Source organism: Zootoca vivipara, chromosome 13 (assembly GCF_963506605.1).
Source record: "Zootoca vivipara chromosome 13, rZooViv1.1, whole genome shotgun sequence".
Lineage (NCBI taxonomy): Eukaryota > Metazoa > Chordata > Lepidosauria > Squamata > Lacertidae > Zootoca > Zootoca vivipara.
This window is the reverse complement of record NC_083288.1, coordinates 33338652-33358745: the sequence shown is the minus strand read 5'-3', so window position 1 is coordinate 33358745 and position 20094 is coordinate 33338652. Positions and strand designations below refer to the sequence as shown.

Here is a 20094-nt window from a genome sequence, read left to right as displayed (position 1 = left end):
ATGTACATCCAGTTTTTTCCCCTTTATTTTTTTTTTTGGGTGGGGCCCCCAATAGTGGGGCCCTAAGCTATAGCTTGTTTAGTTTATACGTAAATCCGGCAATGATCCAATTGGTAAAAACTACATTTCCCAGAAGGTTTAGGGTCCGTATTTTTATTAAGTGTATTCTGGGTAATGCAGTTTCTTAAAAAATAAAAATGAAATGTAAATGCGACTCTTGAGAATTAAACTCTGCTCGCCACGCTGCGAAGCTGAGTATATATCAGGGCTGACAAGATGGCAGAAGGCTGCATTGATGATGAGATATTGCTACCTTAAAGGTAAAGGGTAAAGGGACCCCTGACCATTAGGTCCAGTCGTGACCGACTCTGGGGTTGCGCGCTCATCTCGCATTATTGGCCGAGGGAGCCGGCGTATAGGTTCCAGGTCATGTGGCCAGCATGACAAAGCCGCTTCTGGCAAACCAGAGCAGCACATGGAAACGCCGTTTACCTTCCCGCTGTAGCGGTTCCTATTTATCTACTTGCATTTTGACGTGCTTTCGAACTGCTAGGTTGGCAGGAGCTGGGACCAAGCAACGGGAGCTCACCCCGTTGCAGGGATTTGAACCGCCGACCTTCTGATCAGCAAGCCCTAGGCTCAGTGGTTTAACCACAGCGCCACCTGGGTCCCTATTGCTACCTTAACTTTCCCCAAAATCCACCGTCTGGTGCGCAACGGATTATCCACTCCACTCCCAGCCAACCTTTCACTTTGGGCTTTATGGAAAGTCCCTCTAGGAATAAAATTCCCCATTCTTTCCTCTTTCTGAGGAGAAACGGGAAACAAAATGCAGCAACATCAGCTCGCAATTCATTCTGGAAGTTGTTGTCTCACTTGTAGGAGGAGTGTGTGCGGGTGCTATGGTGCAATGGGAACAACTGAACTACAGTTCCCAGCATGCTTCGAAGGCACGCGAACCACGCGCCTAACATTTTGCGTCACGATAGACGCAACGCGGGTTTACAAAATGAAATCTCGCGAGACTTGGCTTTCTACTCTGGATTCCACCCCTCTGCTCTCTAATTTGGGAACGCGCGGTGGCTGACGGGAGGGACGGATCCGTCTCGTCTCGTCCTGTCCGCGCTCCCTCACGCACCACTAGCGGTGCCTCCCGAAGTGCGTCGCGCCTCGATGTGACTGCTGTACGAGAGAGAGAGGGAAAAAAGTGAGGGTGAGAGCGAAAGGAAAATCCACCCGCAGGGGCAAAGTCTTCCTGAAACAGCCTCCCCCCTCATCTCTATTCCTCTCCCCAGAGCGCTTTAGAAAATGGCGTCCGACCTTCGCGCTGCTTGCGATGCATGCCGGGACTTGTAGTCTTTTCCATGCCTCGGAGACTATTGGCGTCAGGGTCTTGGTCGCGAAAGGACTATGTTTCCCATAACCCCGCGGGCGAGGAGAGGGACAGACGGGAGCGAATTGGACGGGAAGGGGGGCGGTTCCGCTTCTCCTCCTCCTTTCCCCCTCCTCCCCTTCACCCTTCGCCTGCGCCGCGGCTGCTGCTGCTGCGTCGGGTGAGGGAGCGCGAGAGAGAGAGAGAGCGAGAGAGTGGCGCAGGCAGAGAGAGCGGCCTCCCTGAGCAGCGCGAGGGAGGCGGGTGAGAGGCCTACTCCGGGGCGGCCCGTCCTCGGGAGTCGCGCAGGGGGAGGGAGGAGAGGGTTTGGGGAGGGGGCCCGCGGGCGCGCGTCATGGATGCGGTGCATGCGTGGGCGGGTGTTGGGTTGAGTGCTGGGGTGCGGGCAGAGGGAGGGTCTCATCAGGCCTTGAGGTGAATCGGCCTAATAGGTAGAGGTGTGTGTGTGTGGATATTCCTGGGGAGGGAGGAAAGGCCTAGTAGGGGGTAGGGGTGGGGCTTGAAACTGCTACAGAGATGGCTGTCAAGGCCTTTTTGGGGGTGGGGAATATAGGAATGATTTGCTCGTAGCCAGGTTGTGGGTCCATGTGGTGGTGGGGCGCAGGCCTTTAAGCCGGTTAGAAACCTCATAGAGACTGGGGAGGTTATAACAAGACTGGGAGTTCAGTCCTTCAAAGGAGGTTAATGGGGTTGTTGGAGCCAGATTGGGGAAATATCGGGCTGGAGTTTCAGCCGTTTATGGCCGAGGATCAAACGGGATAGTGAGGGAGGGAGGAGGAGAGTGTTGCAGGCCAATCGTGTGCAGGTTTATTTTTTTGCTCAGAGGTAAGTCCGACTGAGCTCCCAGATAATGAGCAGGATTGTAGCCTTAGCTGGGGGCTTGAAACTGGTGGGGTTGGGAACAAAGGATAGGGTTGTATTTGTGTAAAATGTAAAAATAGGAAGAGGGGTTCAGTAGAGTGGAAGTTAAGGCTCCAGAGTTTTGTTATCGTCGCTGCTCTCTAGGGGGTGCGATGAGTAAATTCAAGCAAATTCTGAGAGCAGGTGGGGGGGGGGAATCAGGTTTCTGGGAGATTCATGAAGGGAAAAGTGTTGAACAGGAAAGATGTAGGTAAGAGGCTGCAGGTGAGTCACTTCTCTGGGGGAGCAGATAGAATTTGAAGATGAGGGGAAGGGGAGCCTGAAATGCAATAAGGGAGACTTTGATGAGTAAATTTGAAGATGCATAGGGAGCATTAATGGGGCAAAGTGAGAAGAAAGGAAAGTGTATGTGTGAGGGGGTGTTTGGCACTAGATTCAGGTTGGAGTCATCATAAGTACATAATTTGTGGGAAGCATGTTGCACCACATGATTTCTGTGTATTTCTTCTGTGCATTTATATTTTCAGTCTTGATTGTGGAGAGGCATGGGTCCATCCTGGTATTTGGAAAATGTTGGCAGAAGCTGCCAGTTGCTCTTTTGCCTCTGCTTCTAGCCATACACCATCTGTTTTTTTCTGTAGGCATTAGAGGCACCATTGGTGCTAGCCTGTGAGCGCCATGTACAATGGGATAGGACTCCCCACTCCCCGGGGCAGCGGCACCAACGGTTACGTGCAGCGCAACCTCTCGGCCGTGCGCCACAAGAAAGATCGCACTGACTACAAGTCAGAAGAGGAGTTGAGGAAGCTGGAGTCATCCCTGGTTAAAAAACCCAACCAGGACATCCTGGACCACGAGCGCAAGCGGAAGGTTGAGCTGAAATGCTTAGAGTTGGCTGAACTCATGGAAGAGCAGGGGTAGGTTGTAGCAGGCAATAGGGAATATAACAATTGGGATATAACAATGTGGGCTGAAAATAAGCATGGAGACAGTGACAGCTGTTGAATGAATAAGGCTGATAGCAATTGTGGAAGAAGGTGGGGTATGGGAAGGTGGGGTATGTGGGATTTGGGAAGGTGGGGTATGTGGCATTGCACCTGGGATTTCTGCCTTCATTTGTTGGCAACATTGGTCTTGGTAACTGACCAATTACTCTGATTTCTTACCACAGCAATGATGGAAGGTAGACAAAGTTAGGAAGCAGGGGTGAGGAAGGAAAAGCTGTGCTTCCTCTAAGGGCAAAGGGTGAGAGTAGGTGTTGAAGGAAATTTGAAAGTTACATATTTATGATTAATAATACAGGTATAAATAAACTAGGAGTAAAGAGGAAAACTGAAATGGGAAGAATAAGTGAACATGTTCAAGGACCAGGCTCGAGGGTAGGGTAGGGTGGGGGAATGAGGCACAAGTTGAGCATGAAAGGTGAATGGGAGAAGAATTTACATGAAATGGGTAAAAATACTTATGAGAGGTGCTTGGGAGTGGGGGAAAAGCCTTCTTTCTCTACTTAAAGTGAGCCTCAGGATCTGTCAATTCTCTGGAGTAGTCAATAGGGGGGCTGAGTCTTAGTACCTCCTGAGTAAATGTCTACTATGCTTGAGGAAAGTTAAACTATGGACCTCATTCTCACAAGGAAAATGCTTTGGCAAAGAATTTAGTAATTTCTAAATATTGATTAGATGTCAGTAATTGCCTGCTGATAGTACCAAACCGCCTATATATATTACCATTTTGTGATGGGAGGACATCATTAATTTTTGGCTGCCTCGAGTTGAAAATATGAGAAATCATGTCATAAACTATACATGCTAGATGTACATATGCGTTGTGGCACTGGCCGCTTGCTGCCTGTTGGTTTCAGTGGGACTTGTTCAGAAGTGCTTCAGGTACAATATATGTAGTATTAACTTATTTATAGGAAAAACAAGCAGAGTGAAGTTACTTTACATTTAGTAGGTGTTGAATCAATTTTATGTGTATTGCAAGAAAAGTTAAATTTGTCAATTTTGTTTTGCTGGATTCCAGGAGTGAAGATGACATTTTCATTTGTAGTAGAAAATTATTCCTTTTGGGGGGTAGTAACAATGTTGCTTAGCTTTTTATAAAATACTTTGAAGTTCTAGTCAAATGCTTTATTGATAATGATGATTCTCCTATGCACAGTTATTGTAATATTATCTCTAAATTGCAGATCTCAGGGAGGTTGAGGCTGAGAGAATAGTGGTTCGTAGAAAGACACTTAGCTAGGTCATGATTGTGTGTGTGTGTGTGCTTAAGTCTTTGGTTTACATTTAAGTCATAAGTACTATGCTGTGCTAGATAGAAGTAGTCTGTGTTTTCAATCTGTTATGATTCATGTCCCTTAGCAGCACTGCCTACTACCTCATTAGAGACTGGTTGCCTTGTTTATGGGGCCCATCTGGTAAGCCTTGTAAAATATTTTCTGGTGTTCTCAACCCAGGTATGGAGAAGGGGAGATCCAGGAAAAGGTAGCCACTTTTCGGATGATGCTTTTGGAGAAGGATGTAGCAGTGGTCAAGGAGGGGGAACAGCAGCAGAAGCCGACGTAAGTAAGGCACCTTGGTGGATTTTGGTTCTGATTTATTAGCGCCCCACCTCCTTTCCCTTCCCTGTGGGGCTTGTTGCTCTTCCCATACTTCCCTCGGGCTTGCCTCATAACCTCAGGTTTCCCCTGTAGTAACTATTTCTGTTCTTCTCCAGTGTCACAGAGACCCATCAGCTGGCTGAGGCCAATGAAAAGAAGAACGAGAGGCTCAGAGCTGCCTTTGGAATTAGTGACAACTATGTGGATGGCAGCTCCTTTGACCCCAACCGCAGGGCTAAGGAGGCAGCGGCAGCTGCAGCTGCAGCAGCAGCTAAGCAACAGCAGGAACAGCAAAAGCAGTACAGGTATGTGGGCATCCTTGCTGAGGAAAGAAAAGATAGAAGTTGGGGAGGTAGACATGGTTGTGCTTACCTCAGTTGAGCTCCTGTCGCTTTACATGGATTGGGAATCAAGTTACTGTATTTTTTTGTTTAAGAAATAGATATTACTTGATAAAAGTTGTTTGACGTTTACTGTACTATATAATACAAGCCTTGCCTTGGGGTAAGATTACATCAGATGATACCTTTATTAAATATATATGCATTAAAAAATCTGATTTGTATTTTGACATGAGTTTGCTGTAGTTTTGACATATTTTTTGTAAGGGTTGTTAACGATACTGGGACTCCCTAATATTCCTTTTGTGGTGTGCATGCTAATGCCCCTAAACTTGAGAATTTGGCAGCCTAGTTGCCTGCTTGGGGATGTGTTGGGAGGAATGGGGAGAGGAAAGAAGGAAGGGAGAGCCGTTATTTTGGAGCCTGTTTGGGAGTTGGTTTTTCACCATTTCTCTGTGTTTTCCCAGTCTTGTTAAAGAGTCTAGCAGCTCCCGCTCACCGTCCCCAAAACAGAAGAAGAAGAAAAAGAAGAAAGACAGAGGCAGGTGGGTGAATGAGCAAAGGCAGTGGTGAGATGTGGCGAGAAGAGGGAGTCAGTTTGAGTTTGACTAGGTGGGGTGCATTAGTGAGGGGAGAGAGTAAGGGATCTGGGATGTGTGGGTCTCCCTTACTCCTTACCACATGTAATATGTCCCTTTCATTTGTCTCTTCAAGATCTGAGAGCAGATCACCTTCTCGGAGGGAGAGGAAGAAAAGTTCAAAGAAAAAGAAACACAGGTAAGGGGCTGTCTTGGGAGAGACAGGCTGGTTTAGTGTGATAGACTGGGCTTTAGAATCTTTATCTCTTCATCTGATGGTTATTTTCAGTGTTTCCTAAGTAGCTTCTGGTTTGTCTTCAAGTGTGCATGAGAGAACAGACCTCTTGCTTTCTGTGGGATACGGTTGTCTTGTTTTTCCCTACAAAAGAAGTTGCGTGATGTAGAGTTTGGGGCCTTTCTCACCCTATATGCAGCTATCTCTTGTCAGAAATTCTCTGTCTGAAAGCATCGTGTGTAGGACTGGGGTGGAGGGAAGTCATCACTTTTCATCCAGTATCAAGGTTTCTGGGCATACTATTATGTTGTTAGGTGACCGGCAATAAGCTGAAGTATGTAAGACCCTGTTTCTTTTTTGTAGGTCAGAGTCAAAGAAAAGAAAGCACAGGTGAGTCTTAACATTTTAAAAATGCATTTGGGTATAGAGAGTGCAATTCTGATTTTACTCTGCTTGTATTCTCAACCAATCAGAACTGAGAAATTGTGAGTTCTCAGAGGATACCCTGTGATTTTCATTGTTGAGTGGTGACTTGAATCTGATTGTCCCACAACTACATCCAACATTACTAGCCACATGTTGCATTGATCTCTTTGTTATGAATTGTGTGGCGGTGTTTTAGGGACATCTGTTTAATAATAGCTTCTTGGTTATTCCTAGGGACAGGGATGTTCTGCAGTGGGTACTATAGGAATTGAGATAGAAATAATGGCTGTGCAATGTTTCCAGAATGTTTGAAAACAAATGTCTTTTTCCAGGTCCCCAAGTCCCAAGAGCAAACACAAGTCTAAGGAAAAGAAACGCAGGAGGTAAAAATCATGTTTTTCTTGCCACTACCAAGATCCCTCCTTGCTAAAGGTGGTCTTTTTTTTGCATCCTTTCTGCTCACATTTCTAACTCTCTTAGGTCCACTAGTGAGTCCGCATCTCAGAAAGGCCGACGGGATCGTTCCTCATCCCCAGATGATTCTTCCTCTTCAGATGCTTCCTGTAGCAGGTACGGCTTTGGGATGGAGATCCAAAGTTCCCTCTATTCCTTCCTCACCCAATCCAGTGTTCTTGAAACCAGATTTCAGACTAACTCACATTTCAAGTCTCTGATAGTTATTTATCATCTACAGGTCAGGTAGCACCATAGCCCAGAAGCGGGCCCCCTTAAGGCGACAGAGCAAGTCTCCCTCAGCACCTTCACGTAAACAAGGGGAAACTGAGGCAATTTCCAAGAATCTGCCAGAGAGAACACGCTCATCTTCTCCTGAGCCTGTCCGGCGGGGCAGGAGCCCAAGCCCTCGAGAAAGCAGAGAAAAGCGGGAGGTACGGGATTATACTTTAGTGACTTGCAACAGAGATTCCTTAGGGATTTCAGCAGGACTTGATTATATTTGTAGGAGAAAAATCATGGAGTCGGGGTTGTAATACTAACAGTTTTTTTTTTTAAATTTCCTGTTGTCCAGAAAACTATGTCCAAGCATTCTCCAGTACGTGAGACCCGCCAGCGCTCTGGCAGCCCTTCTTTATCTCCTGCCAGAGAGAAGGAAAGAGAGAAGGAGAGGAAGTCTGCTCGGCATGGGGATCGGAAATCCTCTCCATCATTTGAGCGGGATTCAAGGTTCAAGCATCGCTCTCCAATGCCAAGTGATCCTTCTCGGGAAAGAGTCTCGGGGCAGAAGCATCCCTCCTCGAAGGAGAGTGTCTCCCCACCCCCTAAGAAGCAGACAGAGGATCATAATGGGACTCTACTATCCAAGGCTAAATCATCGACTGACAAGAAGGAGAATCTGGCAGCTGCCTCATCTCCTACTTCTAAAGCCAGTGAGATAAAGTTGAGGAAGGGCTCACCCGATGGCTCTCCACCTCAGCGCTCTTGTTCTCCTTCAGAGAGTGGTAGCTGCTCCTCTTCTTCTTCCTCCTCCTCTCCTTCCCCAGCAACCAAGCCAGCCCCAGTTTCCCGTAGCTCTTCTCCAGAGGAGCCTCCTAAAAGGCAAGGCAAAGAGAAGACCTCCGCACAGAGAGAGAGGTCTAGCTCATCCCCTGAAGTCTCCCGCTCTGGGCAAAAGCAGGCTGCCAAGGTCACATCTCGTCGTGAATTATCGGGCACCCCTCCAGCCAGGGGCAACAAGTCAAGGACCAGTCGGAGGGATAGATCTCTCTCCCAAACACCCATTGCTCGAAGAGGTAGATCTCGGTCACGCACCCCAGCTAAGAGAGGCAGATCACGCACACCTCCAAGGAGGGGAAGGTCTCGCTCGGCTCAGAGACGTGCTCGATCCCGTTCACGTACTCCTCCGAGAAGGATCCGTTCTCGCAGCCCTCAGTGGCGGGGCCGGTCAAGAACACCCCAGCGGTGGGGCAGGTCACGCTCACGAAGTCCTCCTAGATGGGGCCGATCACGGACACCTCAGAGGCGTGGCTGGTCTCGTTCTAGAACTCCCCAAAGGCATGGCTGGTCTAGAAGCAGAAATAGTGGGAGATGGGGCAGGTCAAGAACCCCACCAAGAAGAGGGAGGTCACGTTCAAGAACCCCACCAAGAAGGGGCCGATCTCGATCCAGAACTCCACCCAGACGAGCAAGGTCTCGATCCAGAACTCCACCCAGAAGAGGGCGATCTAGAACCAGAACCCCTCCCAGGAGAGGGAGGTCAAGCTCTTCACCAAGGAGAGAGAAGTCGTTAATTTCAGCAAGGCGAAGTAGGTCTGTGTCATCTCCGGATCGGAAGGCCTCCAGAATTTCTTCAAGAAGAAGCCGATCTGGTTCCTCCCCCCAAATGAGAGAGAGGTCCAGAAAACCTTTGCGGCGTAGCCAGTCTGGCTCATCTCCTGAATCAAGGAGCAGATTACGTGTTTCTCCCCGGCGCAGTCGATCTGGATCACTTCCAAAGGCAAAGAAGAAATCACAGTTGTCTCCTAGAAGAAGTCGTTCAGGTTCATCTCCAAGGTCAAGGAAGAAAAAATCAAGAACACCATCACGGCACAGTCGCTCTAGTTCTTCACCCAGGCTGAAAACGAAGTCCAGGTTATCTCCACGGCAAAGCAGGTCTGGTTCTTCAACACCAAAAAAGAAATCCAGATCACCAGAAAGGCGAAGTCAATCCAGGACACCTCCAGCAGTCAAAAATAAATCTAGCATGTCCTCAAGGAGCAGATCTGGTTCATCTCCAAGACATACAAAGAAGTTTGAGGATTCTTCAGCAGTTGAAGAGAAAACTAAAATGTCTTCCAGAAGAAGCCAATCTAACTCACCTGTAAGACGTAGCAGGTCTGGATCCTCCAGAAGGCGAAACAGGTCTGAGTCTTCTCCAGAGGTGAAAACCAAGTCAGGGTCCTCTCCAGGGCTGCAGAAGGAATTAAGATCATCTCCAAGACGAGACCGGTCTGGTTCCTCTCAGTCATCAACAAAAGAAAACTCAATATCCCCTCCAAGACGAACAACCTCTCCAGAACCAAAGTCTACACCCCCGTTGCAGCGAAGCCGATCTGGAAGGTCTTTAGCAGCAAAAGAGAAGCCTAGATCACCAGTCCGAAGGCAGAGCTTGTCTGGATCACCTCCAGCTTTGAGGGAGAAATCTCTTTCTCCTCCAAGACGAACTACATTTGGATCATCTTTGGAACTGAAGAAGGAATCCACTTCACCACTGGGAAAATGTACAACCGGCTCTTTGGAGTTGAAGAAATCCAGATCACCAGCAAGGCGAAGCAGATCTGGTTCCTCCCCATTGGTCAAGGAGCAATCTAAATCTCCTTCCAGGAGCAAGTTGAAGTACTCTCCTGAGACAAAGAAAGTCACATCACCGTTGATTCAGGTCAGACCTGGGCTCTCCCCTCCAGCAGTGAGAGAGAAGTCTAGATCACCTATGAGGAGAAGTGGGTCCAGATCATCTCCTGAACTAAATGGCAAATCCAGATCTCCCCCAAAACAAAATAAGTCCCAAGAAATAAAGTCAAAATCTGGGTCACCTGCAAGGCACAACAAATCATTGGCAGTAATGGAGGGAGCTGCATCACCATTCCAGAAAAGTAAATTAGATTCATCTCCCCCTGGGAAAGAGAAATTGAAGTCTCCACCAAGTCAAGGCCAGCCTGGGTCATCAGTACTCACAGAGTCAAAGATTCCATCAAGGCGAAGTAGATCTGGATCTTCCTCTTCTTCCTCCTCCTCTTCTTCCTCCTCCTCCTCTTCCTCCTCTTCCTCCTCCTCTTCATCAACATCTTCTCCAGAAGACAATAAATCTCGATCACCTCCACGACTGAGTCGCTCTGCAACACTTTCAGTCAACAAGAGCAAATCTGTATCATCGCCAGCACACAGCAGGTCAGATTCATCTCCAGAACCAGACAACAGCACACTTCCAGCTGTTGCAAAGCACAACAGACCTGGAGCTTCTCCAGAAGCAAGTGAGACTTTGAAGGTTTATCCTGTAGAGAAGAAAGAGGCACTCAGAGATGCACCTTGGAGGAGCAGGTCAGGGTCGTATTCAGAGGTTAAAGAGAAGCCAAGAATACACAACAGTGAGAGCAGTTCAGAGTCTTCACCAGAACGAAAAGAAAAATCTGTAAGCAGATCTCCGTCACCTCCCAGACCGTCAGTAAAATCAAGGACACCTGTAAGACGCAGGACATCAAGGTCTCCACCCAGACCTAGAGCAAAATCCAGAACTCCACCAAAGCGTGGTAGGTCTGGGTCACCACCAAGGCCCAGAGTGAAGTCCAGGACACCCCCCAGACGACGTAGGTCTGGATCATCTCCAAGACCACGAATGAAGTCCAGAACCCCACCAAGGCGACGCAGGTCTGGTTCATCCCCAAGACCACGAATGAAGTCCAGAACCCCACCTCGCCGCCGTCGCAGATCTGGATCCTCCCCAAGACCCAGAATAAAATCTAGAACCCCACCACGACGTCGAAGGTCTGGTTCATCTCCACGAGCCAGAGAGAAGTCTAGAACACCAATTACAAGAAGACGGAGATCTATGTCACCATTGAGCCCGAGACGGAAATCTAGAACACCTCTGAGACAGAGGTCTAGATCGCGCTCAAGGCAGAGGTCGAACACCAGCATGCATCCACGTAGATCTGAATCGTCATCTCACTGTGACAACCGACCTCGAACCTCCTTGCGACGGGGAAGATCTGGCTCTCTGTCATGGAGGAGTCGCTCCCGTTCGCTCTCCAGGCGGCGAGACAAGTCTCGGGGCTCATTACGGCGGGAAAGGTCCATCTCATCCCCAGGCCGAAGCTGCTCAAGATCCCCTTCCCGTCAAGACAAATCTCGCTTCACATGGAAGGGTGAGCGCTCAGTCGCCTCACCTCGCAGAGGCCATTCCCGATCACCAGCACGGAGAGAGATGTCTAGGCTGTCACCACAACGGAGTGCTACCAGCCGGAATGCATCCCGTTCACCTCCCAGATTAGATGCCCCACGAATAACAGCAAGCTACAAAAGCACTGGGTCCAGAGTGTCTCCTGATTTTCGGTCGTCTCCTGTGAGGAAGCATTCCAGATCAGGCTCCCGAGAAATCTGCACCTCTCCAGGAAGGAAATCCCGCTCTCCTCCTGTGCTGGAGAAATACCCTAAGTCTGACACCCAGGAGAAGTCATCAGCACCCTCGCTATGGCACAGCAAAAGCAACACTGCCATCCCTCGCACTCCAACTCCACCATGTGAGGACTCTCCCATAGCTCGAAAGGCCTTGTCTCCTGCTCCATCTGCCGTGTCAAAGAATGGCGGTTCCACGACTGTCCGAGACAGCCCTGGAGATAGGAGTCAGGTCTTTCATCCTTCCACAATTAGGGATGAAACAGCTGCTGGTGCTCCTTTGTCAGGGAGAAGCAGTTCCCATGCAGACTCCCCTTCTCCTGTTAAAGCTCGGTCATCGTCGTCCTCCTCTGAGTCCTCCAGCCCCTTGCCAGCCCTGGTTTCTGTGCTAGCCCCAGCCCCCAAAGAAGAGGAGTTTGTATCTGAAGGAAAAGTAGCAGAGAGGCCTGCAGGGCGCCTCCCCACCCTGGAGGCTGAGCCACAGCTGGCTTCTGTTGCCATGGAGGAGAACACCAGGAGCAGCTGTTCTACTGCCCCACAACTGGCTGTCCCCTCTCCACCACCCTCTGCTGCTTCAAAGGTGAAGAGAAGTTCATCTGCTTCTTCCACCACTTCCTCTTCCTCCTCCTCCTCCTCTTCCTCATCGTCTTCTGATTCGGATTCTGAATCCAGCTCATCTGAGTCCATCCCCCCGGATCAGCCGGCAAAAGACCTTGAGGCGGAGATTGTACCAAAACAGTAAGAGTCTATATTTCTCTCCCCCACACACCTTCTCGCTCTCTTAAGTTGCTAGTAATCACTGCTCATGCCTGTCTTATATGAAGCTACTGGTATCTTGCATCTTGTCTTCACTTCTAGATCACCTGTTCTGCTGTATTTACTCAAGTTATCCTAACCTCTAACCCTTTGTGCCTTGTTTTCCAACCATCTCCGCCACTGTACAACTCCACATTGTGCCTTCCACTCCGGAAAAGGGAGTTTTGTAGCACCTTGAAAGACTCACATTATAGCATGAATTTTTTTGGGACAAGATCCATTTCATCTGATACTTGAAGTGTGTGTTCTTCTATGCAGGCTGAGAGTGCAAAATAGCTAAGACCATGAAAACCAAGAGATATTATTCTCTGTAAGATTTTTATGCAAAGCTCAACTGGTTGCTAACCTTTTGTGGCCTGAGGCGTGCCTTCACTCTTGGTCAACTGTTTGGGCACGGATTGTCAGTAGTAGGTATTTCCCCCCACCCACACCACCTCAGCTGGTAATTTTCCTCTCTCCACTCCAGCCTGATGGCTGAGGAGAGGAAGATTTACATCTCCAGCATTGGTGGGGTTTTGGAGGCCAGAAAAACTTCCTTGGGTGGTTGCATCAGCTCTTCAGGTCAGGGGTTGGCTGCCCCAATATAACAAGATAAGCGCCAGCTAATAATTGAATCCTCCTCGCTTTGGTGAGCTAAATTAACCACTGTCGTGTGTCTTGGTACGAATATCAGCCTTGAAAATAAGCTGTCAGAAGTTATTAAGAAGCTGGTAACCTGTGTTTGTATGCTGGCCATTGGAGGGGCATAAAGGCATCTCCATTCCTTAGCACAGAAACTAGGCTTGAGAAAGGTACAAGGATGTATGTTTGCCATCCCCTTTTCAGCTGGTCCTCTCTCAAATCTAGATGCCAATAGGTGTCCAGATGAGAGGCTTCCTTAAGCAAAAAGGGCATAACATGACCTGTATAGCTAAGCTATCCCAGATTCTGCTTGTGGGTGGCCAGTGTCCATATCTTGTATGTTTCTTAAGCTTGGCATAGAAATCCTTTTGCTTTTCATGGCTTCTCTCCCCACTGTATTCTGACACTTAAATCTACCAAATGAGGGTGAGAACTTTACCTCTTAGTTTTTAAAGATCTCATAAAGTTCTTCATGTTAGCTGAAATGGTTTTAAAAACTGTAATGGTGGCCTTTGTCCACCAGAGGCTAACCTTGTTTCACTTCACTGCGTCTTTGTAGCAGGAAGGCACATGGAATTTGGGCTCTAAATCTGCACTGCAGGCCCCATGCAAGTCTTTTGCTCCTTTAAAGCACACCTGGTGAAACCAAATGCAGGGCTCCCTTGCAGAGCATGTTTTTGTACACATGAAATACATGTGGCTAGGTTTGTGAACATCCTTTGATTCTTTCCCCAAGATTCTAGTTCACTGTACTTTTCATACTTCCTTTTGCCATGGTTTGGGGTGATAGAACTAGAAAACAAGGCATTAGGGAACTGGAGAATGGGAAGAGGAAGCAAGAGTTGAGATGGAGGAGGCTGATCATTAGAATCACTAATCAAAATACTGTTCTGAGTTTTGAACTTCAGCAGGAATGATGACCTCCTTTGACATTGTCTTACTAGTGAGGTTGCTGTTCCTACTGAAGGTGATGATTTTGCATTGATCTAAGAACACTGGCCCCTTGAGTGATATAACCATTGTGATGTAGCAGTAGGCCAATGTACGTAGAAGCCTTTAATGTTTTCTGGTGTGGTGGGAACAGCAGCAACCATTCTGATAACAGAAATGTAAAGGGCTAAGGCAGCTAGCCTCCAGGACCTTTCCAATAAACACCATGATCCAAAGGTTGGTGTATCAGTTTCCCTTGGCAAAGAAACAAAAATGGTGATTCTAGAAATAACCCACCAATACCTCTCTTATTCCTTTTAATACAATTGCCCTGTGTGTTTGAACTTGATACTATCCTTCATTTTCTCTTCTCCCTTCCCAGGCCACCAAGTCCAGTGCTGAAGGAGGCTAACCGTGATGAGCAGCCTTTGGAAGTGGGCAAACGTAAGCGCCGTTCTCAGAGCTCCAGCAGTTCCAGCAGCAGCTCTTCCTCCTCTTCCTCTTCCTCCTCCTCCACATCCTCCTCCTCCTCCTCTGCCTCCTCCTCATCTTCATCATCCTCCTCCTCTGCTTCACCCTCGTCGCCTAAGACTGGATCCCAGGTACCAGCCAAAGTGGTCCCCAAAAAGAAGCCGTCTCCAGAGAAGAGGAAGTAAGTATTATTATTGGTTATTGGTGAAAGAGCTGATAATCTGCTGCAATGGAATGATTCCATGACCTATTGGCAGGGGCTTAATTTTAGTATAGGGGTGGGCCAGCCCCTTCCTCCTACATGACTGTTGTATCCTGTGGGACTGTTCTCTGTTCTTCCAACTCTTTAATTAGGGTAGCTGTTGGCACCACATTGCTAGTGAAAATGATGTAAAAAGAGCATGTGTAGCAGAATGCCAAAACCCCCAAGTGTTGCAGGTGGGCAACAAAGGTGCAGAAAACTTTGGGCCTGATTGTGTGGGTGGGTGGTAGTAGGGAGGCTTACTCTTGTGCCACTGGCATCTCCAGGTAGTAGGCCCCTGTTTGAAGTACTGGAGAGCTGCTGCCAATCATTGATGCCTAGGAATAGGGAACCTGTGGCTCTCCAGATGTTGGACATCCCTGATAATTGGCCATGTTCCCCGAGGCTGATGGGAGTTGTGGTCCAACAACATCTGGAGCATCACAGGTTCCTCATCCCTGGTGTAGACAGGACTGAGCTACATGGAACAGTGATCTGGCTCTGTATAAGGCAGCTTTCATGTTTCTGTTAAGGAATCTGGAATCTGTTTGCTTGCTTTGCACCAACCTCTTCTTGAAAGCCACTGTTAGCGGCCCGGATTTCTGCTGGGCTCCGAAGTCCTTTGCACTAGAAAGCTTGCTTAGTCTCCACCCGACTGAGATCTTGCCAGGCATTTCCTGCACATACTGTAGCCTGCCTTTGCAGCTTTAAGGATTCAAACAACTCCAGCATTGGGGCTTGGCCTGATGGGGGGCAAGCAGGGGACCCTTTGCAGAGAGTCTGCTGACCCTACTTACCCGTAACCATTTGCTTACCCACCCTTTGGCCCAGATTGACTGCATGAGTTATGGCAACAGCAAGGAAAATGGTGTGGCACCTGCTGCTGCTGCATTGCTTGCTTGCTTGCTTGCTTGCTTCTCTCCCTGACCTGCAAGTGATGTCAGTGAAAAGAATGAGGACACAGAGAATCTTATGTGTGGGCTCCCAAAATATGGAACTAGTACTGAATTGGAAATGTCTTAAAAATGAAAGGATTCTGAACTCTGCATGTAGTACGAGTGCATGGGTATTTAGCTCTGGGTATAGCCTAGGGGTGTGTCCATGCTTTACTCTTGTCCAGCATTTTGCTGGAAAATGATCACACAAGTTCTTTTTCTTCTCCTATAGCTGAAGGACCAAGTGTGGTGAATGCACTCTAAGCAGCCCATCTTCTCTCTCTTCCTTCAGGTCACGCAGTCCCCGGAAGCCTATTGACTCGCTGCGTGATTCACGTTCCCTCAGCTACTCCCCTGCAGAACGCCGCCGGGTATCCCCTCCGGTCCAGCTGCCTTCAGCTCCAAGGGACCGACGCAGGTAGGTACCTGAGCCTCCCTTCTCACCATGTTGGGATTGTGAGGCAGGGAGGCGGTGGCTAGGGATCTGTTTGGAATAGGGAAGGATATGTGAAAATTGGAGTTAAGATAACTTGGAACAGCTTCATGCCTTCTTTTGCTTGTCCAGGGACAGGTCCAGGGACAGGTCCTCGCAGAGAAACAGACGAAGCATCAGCAGGTCTCCAGGCCGGAAACGTCGACGCAATTCCCCCAGCCCTCGAGTCCCCCGCCGCAGAACTTCAAGGTAGTATGTGCTTGGTTTCTGACAGTATTCAAGGTGGCTTATAAAATATGACAGCTCATAAAGAGCAGTAATTCAGCATAAACCCCAGCAACTCCAGATTTGAATTATTGACAAAAAGCAGCCTGTAAGAACAGGTTTCTACATAGAGCCCCTTTTCCCTGTTTCTCTATCCTCCATTCAGGCAAGCAAGATGAACTGTAATAGTTTAAGGACACACATTCCAGTCAGGTAAAAGCACAGAGCCTGGCTCTGGGTGTGGCCTAGGAGGAGGTCCAAGGGCCAGATAAAGATGCTCTAGAGGGCCACCTTTGTCACTGGGGCTGCAGCTCCTCCCCTCTGCTCTTAAGTGAATGGCCTTGGGTGTAGTGTCCCAGAAAACGCTCTGCTCCATGTTCCTGCTGATCTTTGCAGTTGAGTTACAGAATCGTGTCATAGGATGGCTGGAAAAGCACATGGTGCAGCTGCACTGTAATTCAGTGGAAGTTGAGTAGGTCAGACTCTGTAACTTCCTGGATGGGAGGTTTCCTTCTAGTAATGTTAGTAAACAAATTGAAAGAACATTGAGTAGACCTTTCTGACATCACTGTATGGGGAATATTTGCTTCACCTCACATTCAAACCAAGATTGACCCCCAGAGCAGCTGACTGTTAAAACCATCACACAGGTAGAAAGTATTACAAATAGGTGGAGGTTGTTACTGCAGCCTCTTTTGCTTCCTGGTGTGTGATGTCATGGTCCCAAGTGCTTTCCTGGGGGAGGGGGGCAAGAAGTGTGCTGAAGGTGGGCTTGGGCTGGCTCATTGTATAGATGCCTGTCTTCAGAAGCAGGCCTTCTGTGGGTTTTTCTATTTGGGGGTTGTGGACTCTTTCCTGCCTCATTCCCTAATGGCTTGCAGATACATTAGGCTGTCTGGAGCCTCTCCAGTGGGCATTGTGAAGCTTTCCCTTCTCCCTCACAACATTTTTCACTCTGTACTACTGGTGTCCAAATGGCCATGTTTCCTTAAGGTGATGTAGAAAATGGAGAAAAAGTTGCAGTATACTCTGGAGTGACTGCAAGTGCTTGGGGCAAGTGGCCTGCCCCTAGGCTGGGAAATTCGGGTGGTAGCCCATCCTGGGAGCTAAGCTTGTTAATTTCTCCTCTCTTTGCCCCCTTCCAGGTCCCCCTAAGCGTCTTGGAGAATCTGGAAAGCCCTTGCCCTTGCAACCACAGACTGCACCACCCCAGCCTCCCACAGTGCTGTCCCAGGTGGGAGCCCCCTGCCTCCTGAAGCCCACTGGAAGCCAGTGTGTTTGCGTGGGGGGCCCCTCTTCATTTGCCATTGGCTTTTTATTCTCATTAGTTTTTTCTTCACTGTCCCTGTCTTTATTGCCCATCATTTGTCGGCAGCTACATTCCCCTCCCTGGACATCTCTGCTCAGCACCCACCAGGATCCGCCGTCTCTGCGCTCCTCTTCTTCCTCTTCCCAACAGTTGGTGATGTTCATTTGATTTTTTTTCTCTCTCTCTCTTGTGAGCGTTTTTTCTGTGCGTTTTACAGCTAAAATCTTTACTTCTGTGTTTTGAGAGAGGGGTCTCCTTTTTGTTGATTTAGACATAAAAGGTTTAAATAAAAGAAAACACAAAAAGGGTGGGCGGGTGGGGAGTAGGGAGATAAATGTGAGCTAATCTGTTTGATTTAGTGTTTCTCAGGCACCCCTCTCTGTAATGGTGGAGGGTTGTAGAAAAAAATGGGGAAGGAGGGCAGGTTGGCCTTGGGGATCCCCTAGTTTTCAGAGCCGGGGTGGGGGGCTCCTGCTGAATATTCAGAAGCTTTCCTTCTGTGACCCAGTGGTTCAGGAGAACTGCAAGCAAACTTTTTGGGAGAAATGAGGTGTTGCTTGTAGCCTGCAACATTGGGGATGACATCTGATGGTGGCACAATTTGAGCATTAGACCATTTCCACCCCCCAAAACAAACAGATTTTAATAATGCGGTGCTCTTTTCCCTTTTTATCCTTCCCTCAAAGCAGACTCTTTCATATTGATCAGCTGAGCCAGGTCAGGAGGGGTCAAGATAGGGACTGGAAAGGGGGCAGACAGGCATTTTACAAGGGAAGGTGAGAGAAATTCTGCTGGAAAGAAGCCGAGAAACCCTAAATCAGGGAGGGATGGGAACAGAAGTTTCTTCATATTTCTTAAAAGCATTTAATTTTTTTTGATATGTACAGCAAGGAGATTTTTTCTGTCAAATAAAAAACTTATGAAATGCAGAAATTGTTGTTGAATCCCTGAGATTTTCTCTGCCTCTTCTGTGGTGTTGGCTTGTCAAAGAAGACCTCTGTTACATGTGGAGGTTTTTTATTCTGCTTTGTCTTGAAATCACAGTTCTGTGTCTTAAGTGCGTTATTTTTTAGTACATTAATTAGTACATTGGCCCTCCCACTTTATAAAGCCACCTTCCAGGTTCTGAGAGTTGAACCATTCAGTTACCACGTGGTGACAGCCAACAGCATATTTCTAAAGTGGATTTTAAGATTTAGTTAGAAACTATATTCTTTGCCCTTTTCTTATAGTCAAGGTGGCTATAAATAGCAAGAGTAACATTGAGTAACAATAAGTAATTCTACACACCCTCTTTTTAAAAAAGAAATACTCTGGCGAAGCCAGGCAACCAGGTAGAAAATTCAAGACTCAAGTGAAGATACTTCTTTGTAGTAGCCTGTAAATATGTACTCTTAGTTGGCTTTGCTGGGCAAAATACTTAGAGTGTCAGGACCACAGCAGGAAAGGACCAGCTCCGTTCTCTGCCATGTTGGTTGCAAAGGGGACTCTGATGAGGCTCTGTTCGATGGACCCTTTAGTAGGAAAGTATGATTGATAACAGAGAGGAAAGAGTGAGAGCCCAAAATTTCTAAAGGAAAAGTAGTAAAGGCATTGCATCTCATTATGGAAGACAAATTCATTTTGGAGCAAGTTCTCAAACGTGCCTGACAAAAAATAGGGCACTCTTGAAAATTTAGTAAGAGTGTAAGAAACAAGAGGTACCCAGTGTTGCAGACATGGGAAACATTAGGATTCGCTTTCTCTCTTGTGGATTCAGTTGCAAAATTTGATATAGGTGTATAATATGTTGATTACAGTGAAATAGGAATCCACATATATTTGTATCCTGACTGCTTGTATTGGATCCAGATGGTTGCCAGAACTGTTTTTGCCTAGTGAGTTTTCCTTCCTTGCAGCCGTAACATGGTTCAGGTCCTCTCAGTTATTTGGTTCTCAAAGTTTTCTGTAACTTTTACTTATATCACAAATTAAATTCCCTTAAACCCATTCCTTGACTGAAAAGAGAGAGCGCGTTAAGATTTTTTTGTGTAAATGTGTTGGAAGGGTGAGATGGGATGGTGGTGGAGGAGGAAATAGCACTGCTGTCATGCCTAATAATAGTCGCTAGAGTCTGCTGTTGCACAGGCTAGTGTGTGTTTTGGTTTTGCTTTACAAAGGAAAATGCATTTCTTGCCAGTGCATCTGTTCAGATTGTGTACCCTCTTGTCCTGGCCACTTAAAACCACCACCCTCTTCCCCTTTATTATTCTTTTCAACCTGCTTTTTCTTTTCTTTTTTTAAAAAAGGGTGCATACCCCAAACGATGCTCCCTTTCCCCCCTGCCCTGCCTCTCAAGATCTTGTGCTTTGTTGAGCTTCATTAGTCTTGAGAGAGCTGTTGCTAAACACGTCTCCTAAATTTGCTTCCCTATACTATGAACATGGTTGTTTGTTTTGCTCTTTCATGGTAATCCTGCTTCTGGGGCAACTTGTGACAAGCCTCAAATTGCCAACTTGCAGCTAGCCAATCAATGCCTCTCCTGTCTCC

General features: G+C 47.7%; 1 protein-coding gene across 3 annotated transcripts; it reads left to right on the top strand.

Annotated features, from left to right (window-relative positions):
• The first annotated feature begins 873 nt into the window (after nucleotides 1-873).
• Nucleotides 874-17874, top strand: SRRM2 (serine/arginine repetitive matrix 2). 3 transcript variants are annotated; one of them, XM_035135646.2, is made up of 15 exons: nucleotides 874-1207; nucleotides 2896-3171; nucleotides 4716-4820; nucleotides 4976-5164; nucleotides 5668-5745; nucleotides 5915-5977; nucleotides 6377-6403; nucleotides 6772-6822; nucleotides 6920-7009; nucleotides 7134-7326; nucleotides 7467-12283; nucleotides 14295-14564; nucleotides 15852-15977; nucleotides 16125-16241; nucleotides 17402-17874. In XM_035135646.2, exons 2-15 carry the CDS (start codon nucleotides 2933-2935, stop codon nucleotides 17409-17411), a joined length of 6375 nt encoding a protein of 2124 aa, XP_034991537.2. In that variant the 5' UTR covers nucleotides 874-1207; nucleotides 2896-2932; the 3' UTR covers nucleotides 17412-17874. The 3 variants fall into 3 exon arrangements, with proteins under 3 accessions (XP_034991537.2, XP_034991536.2, XP_034991535.2); XM_035135645.2 differs by having other exon boundaries at nucleotides 874-1213; XM_035135644.2 differs by lacking the exon at nucleotides 874-1207 and adding an exon at nucleotides 1270-1636.
• The last annotated feature ends 2220 nt before the right edge of the window (nucleotides 17875-20094 follow it).

Coding starts and splice junctions, on each gene's coding strand:
- SRRM2 (XM_035135646.2), top strand. CDS start 2,933: ATGTACAATGGGATAGGACTCCCCACTCCCCGGGGCAGCGGCACCAAC. Junction 7,010..7,133: donor TCAGATGCTTCCTGTAGCAG/GTACGGCTTTGG, acceptor TATCATCTACAG/GTCAGGTAGCACCATAGCCC. Junction 14,565..15,851: donor CCGTCTCCAGAGAAGAGGAA/GTAAGTATTATT, acceptor CTCTTCCTTCAG/GTCACGCAGTCCCCGGAAGC.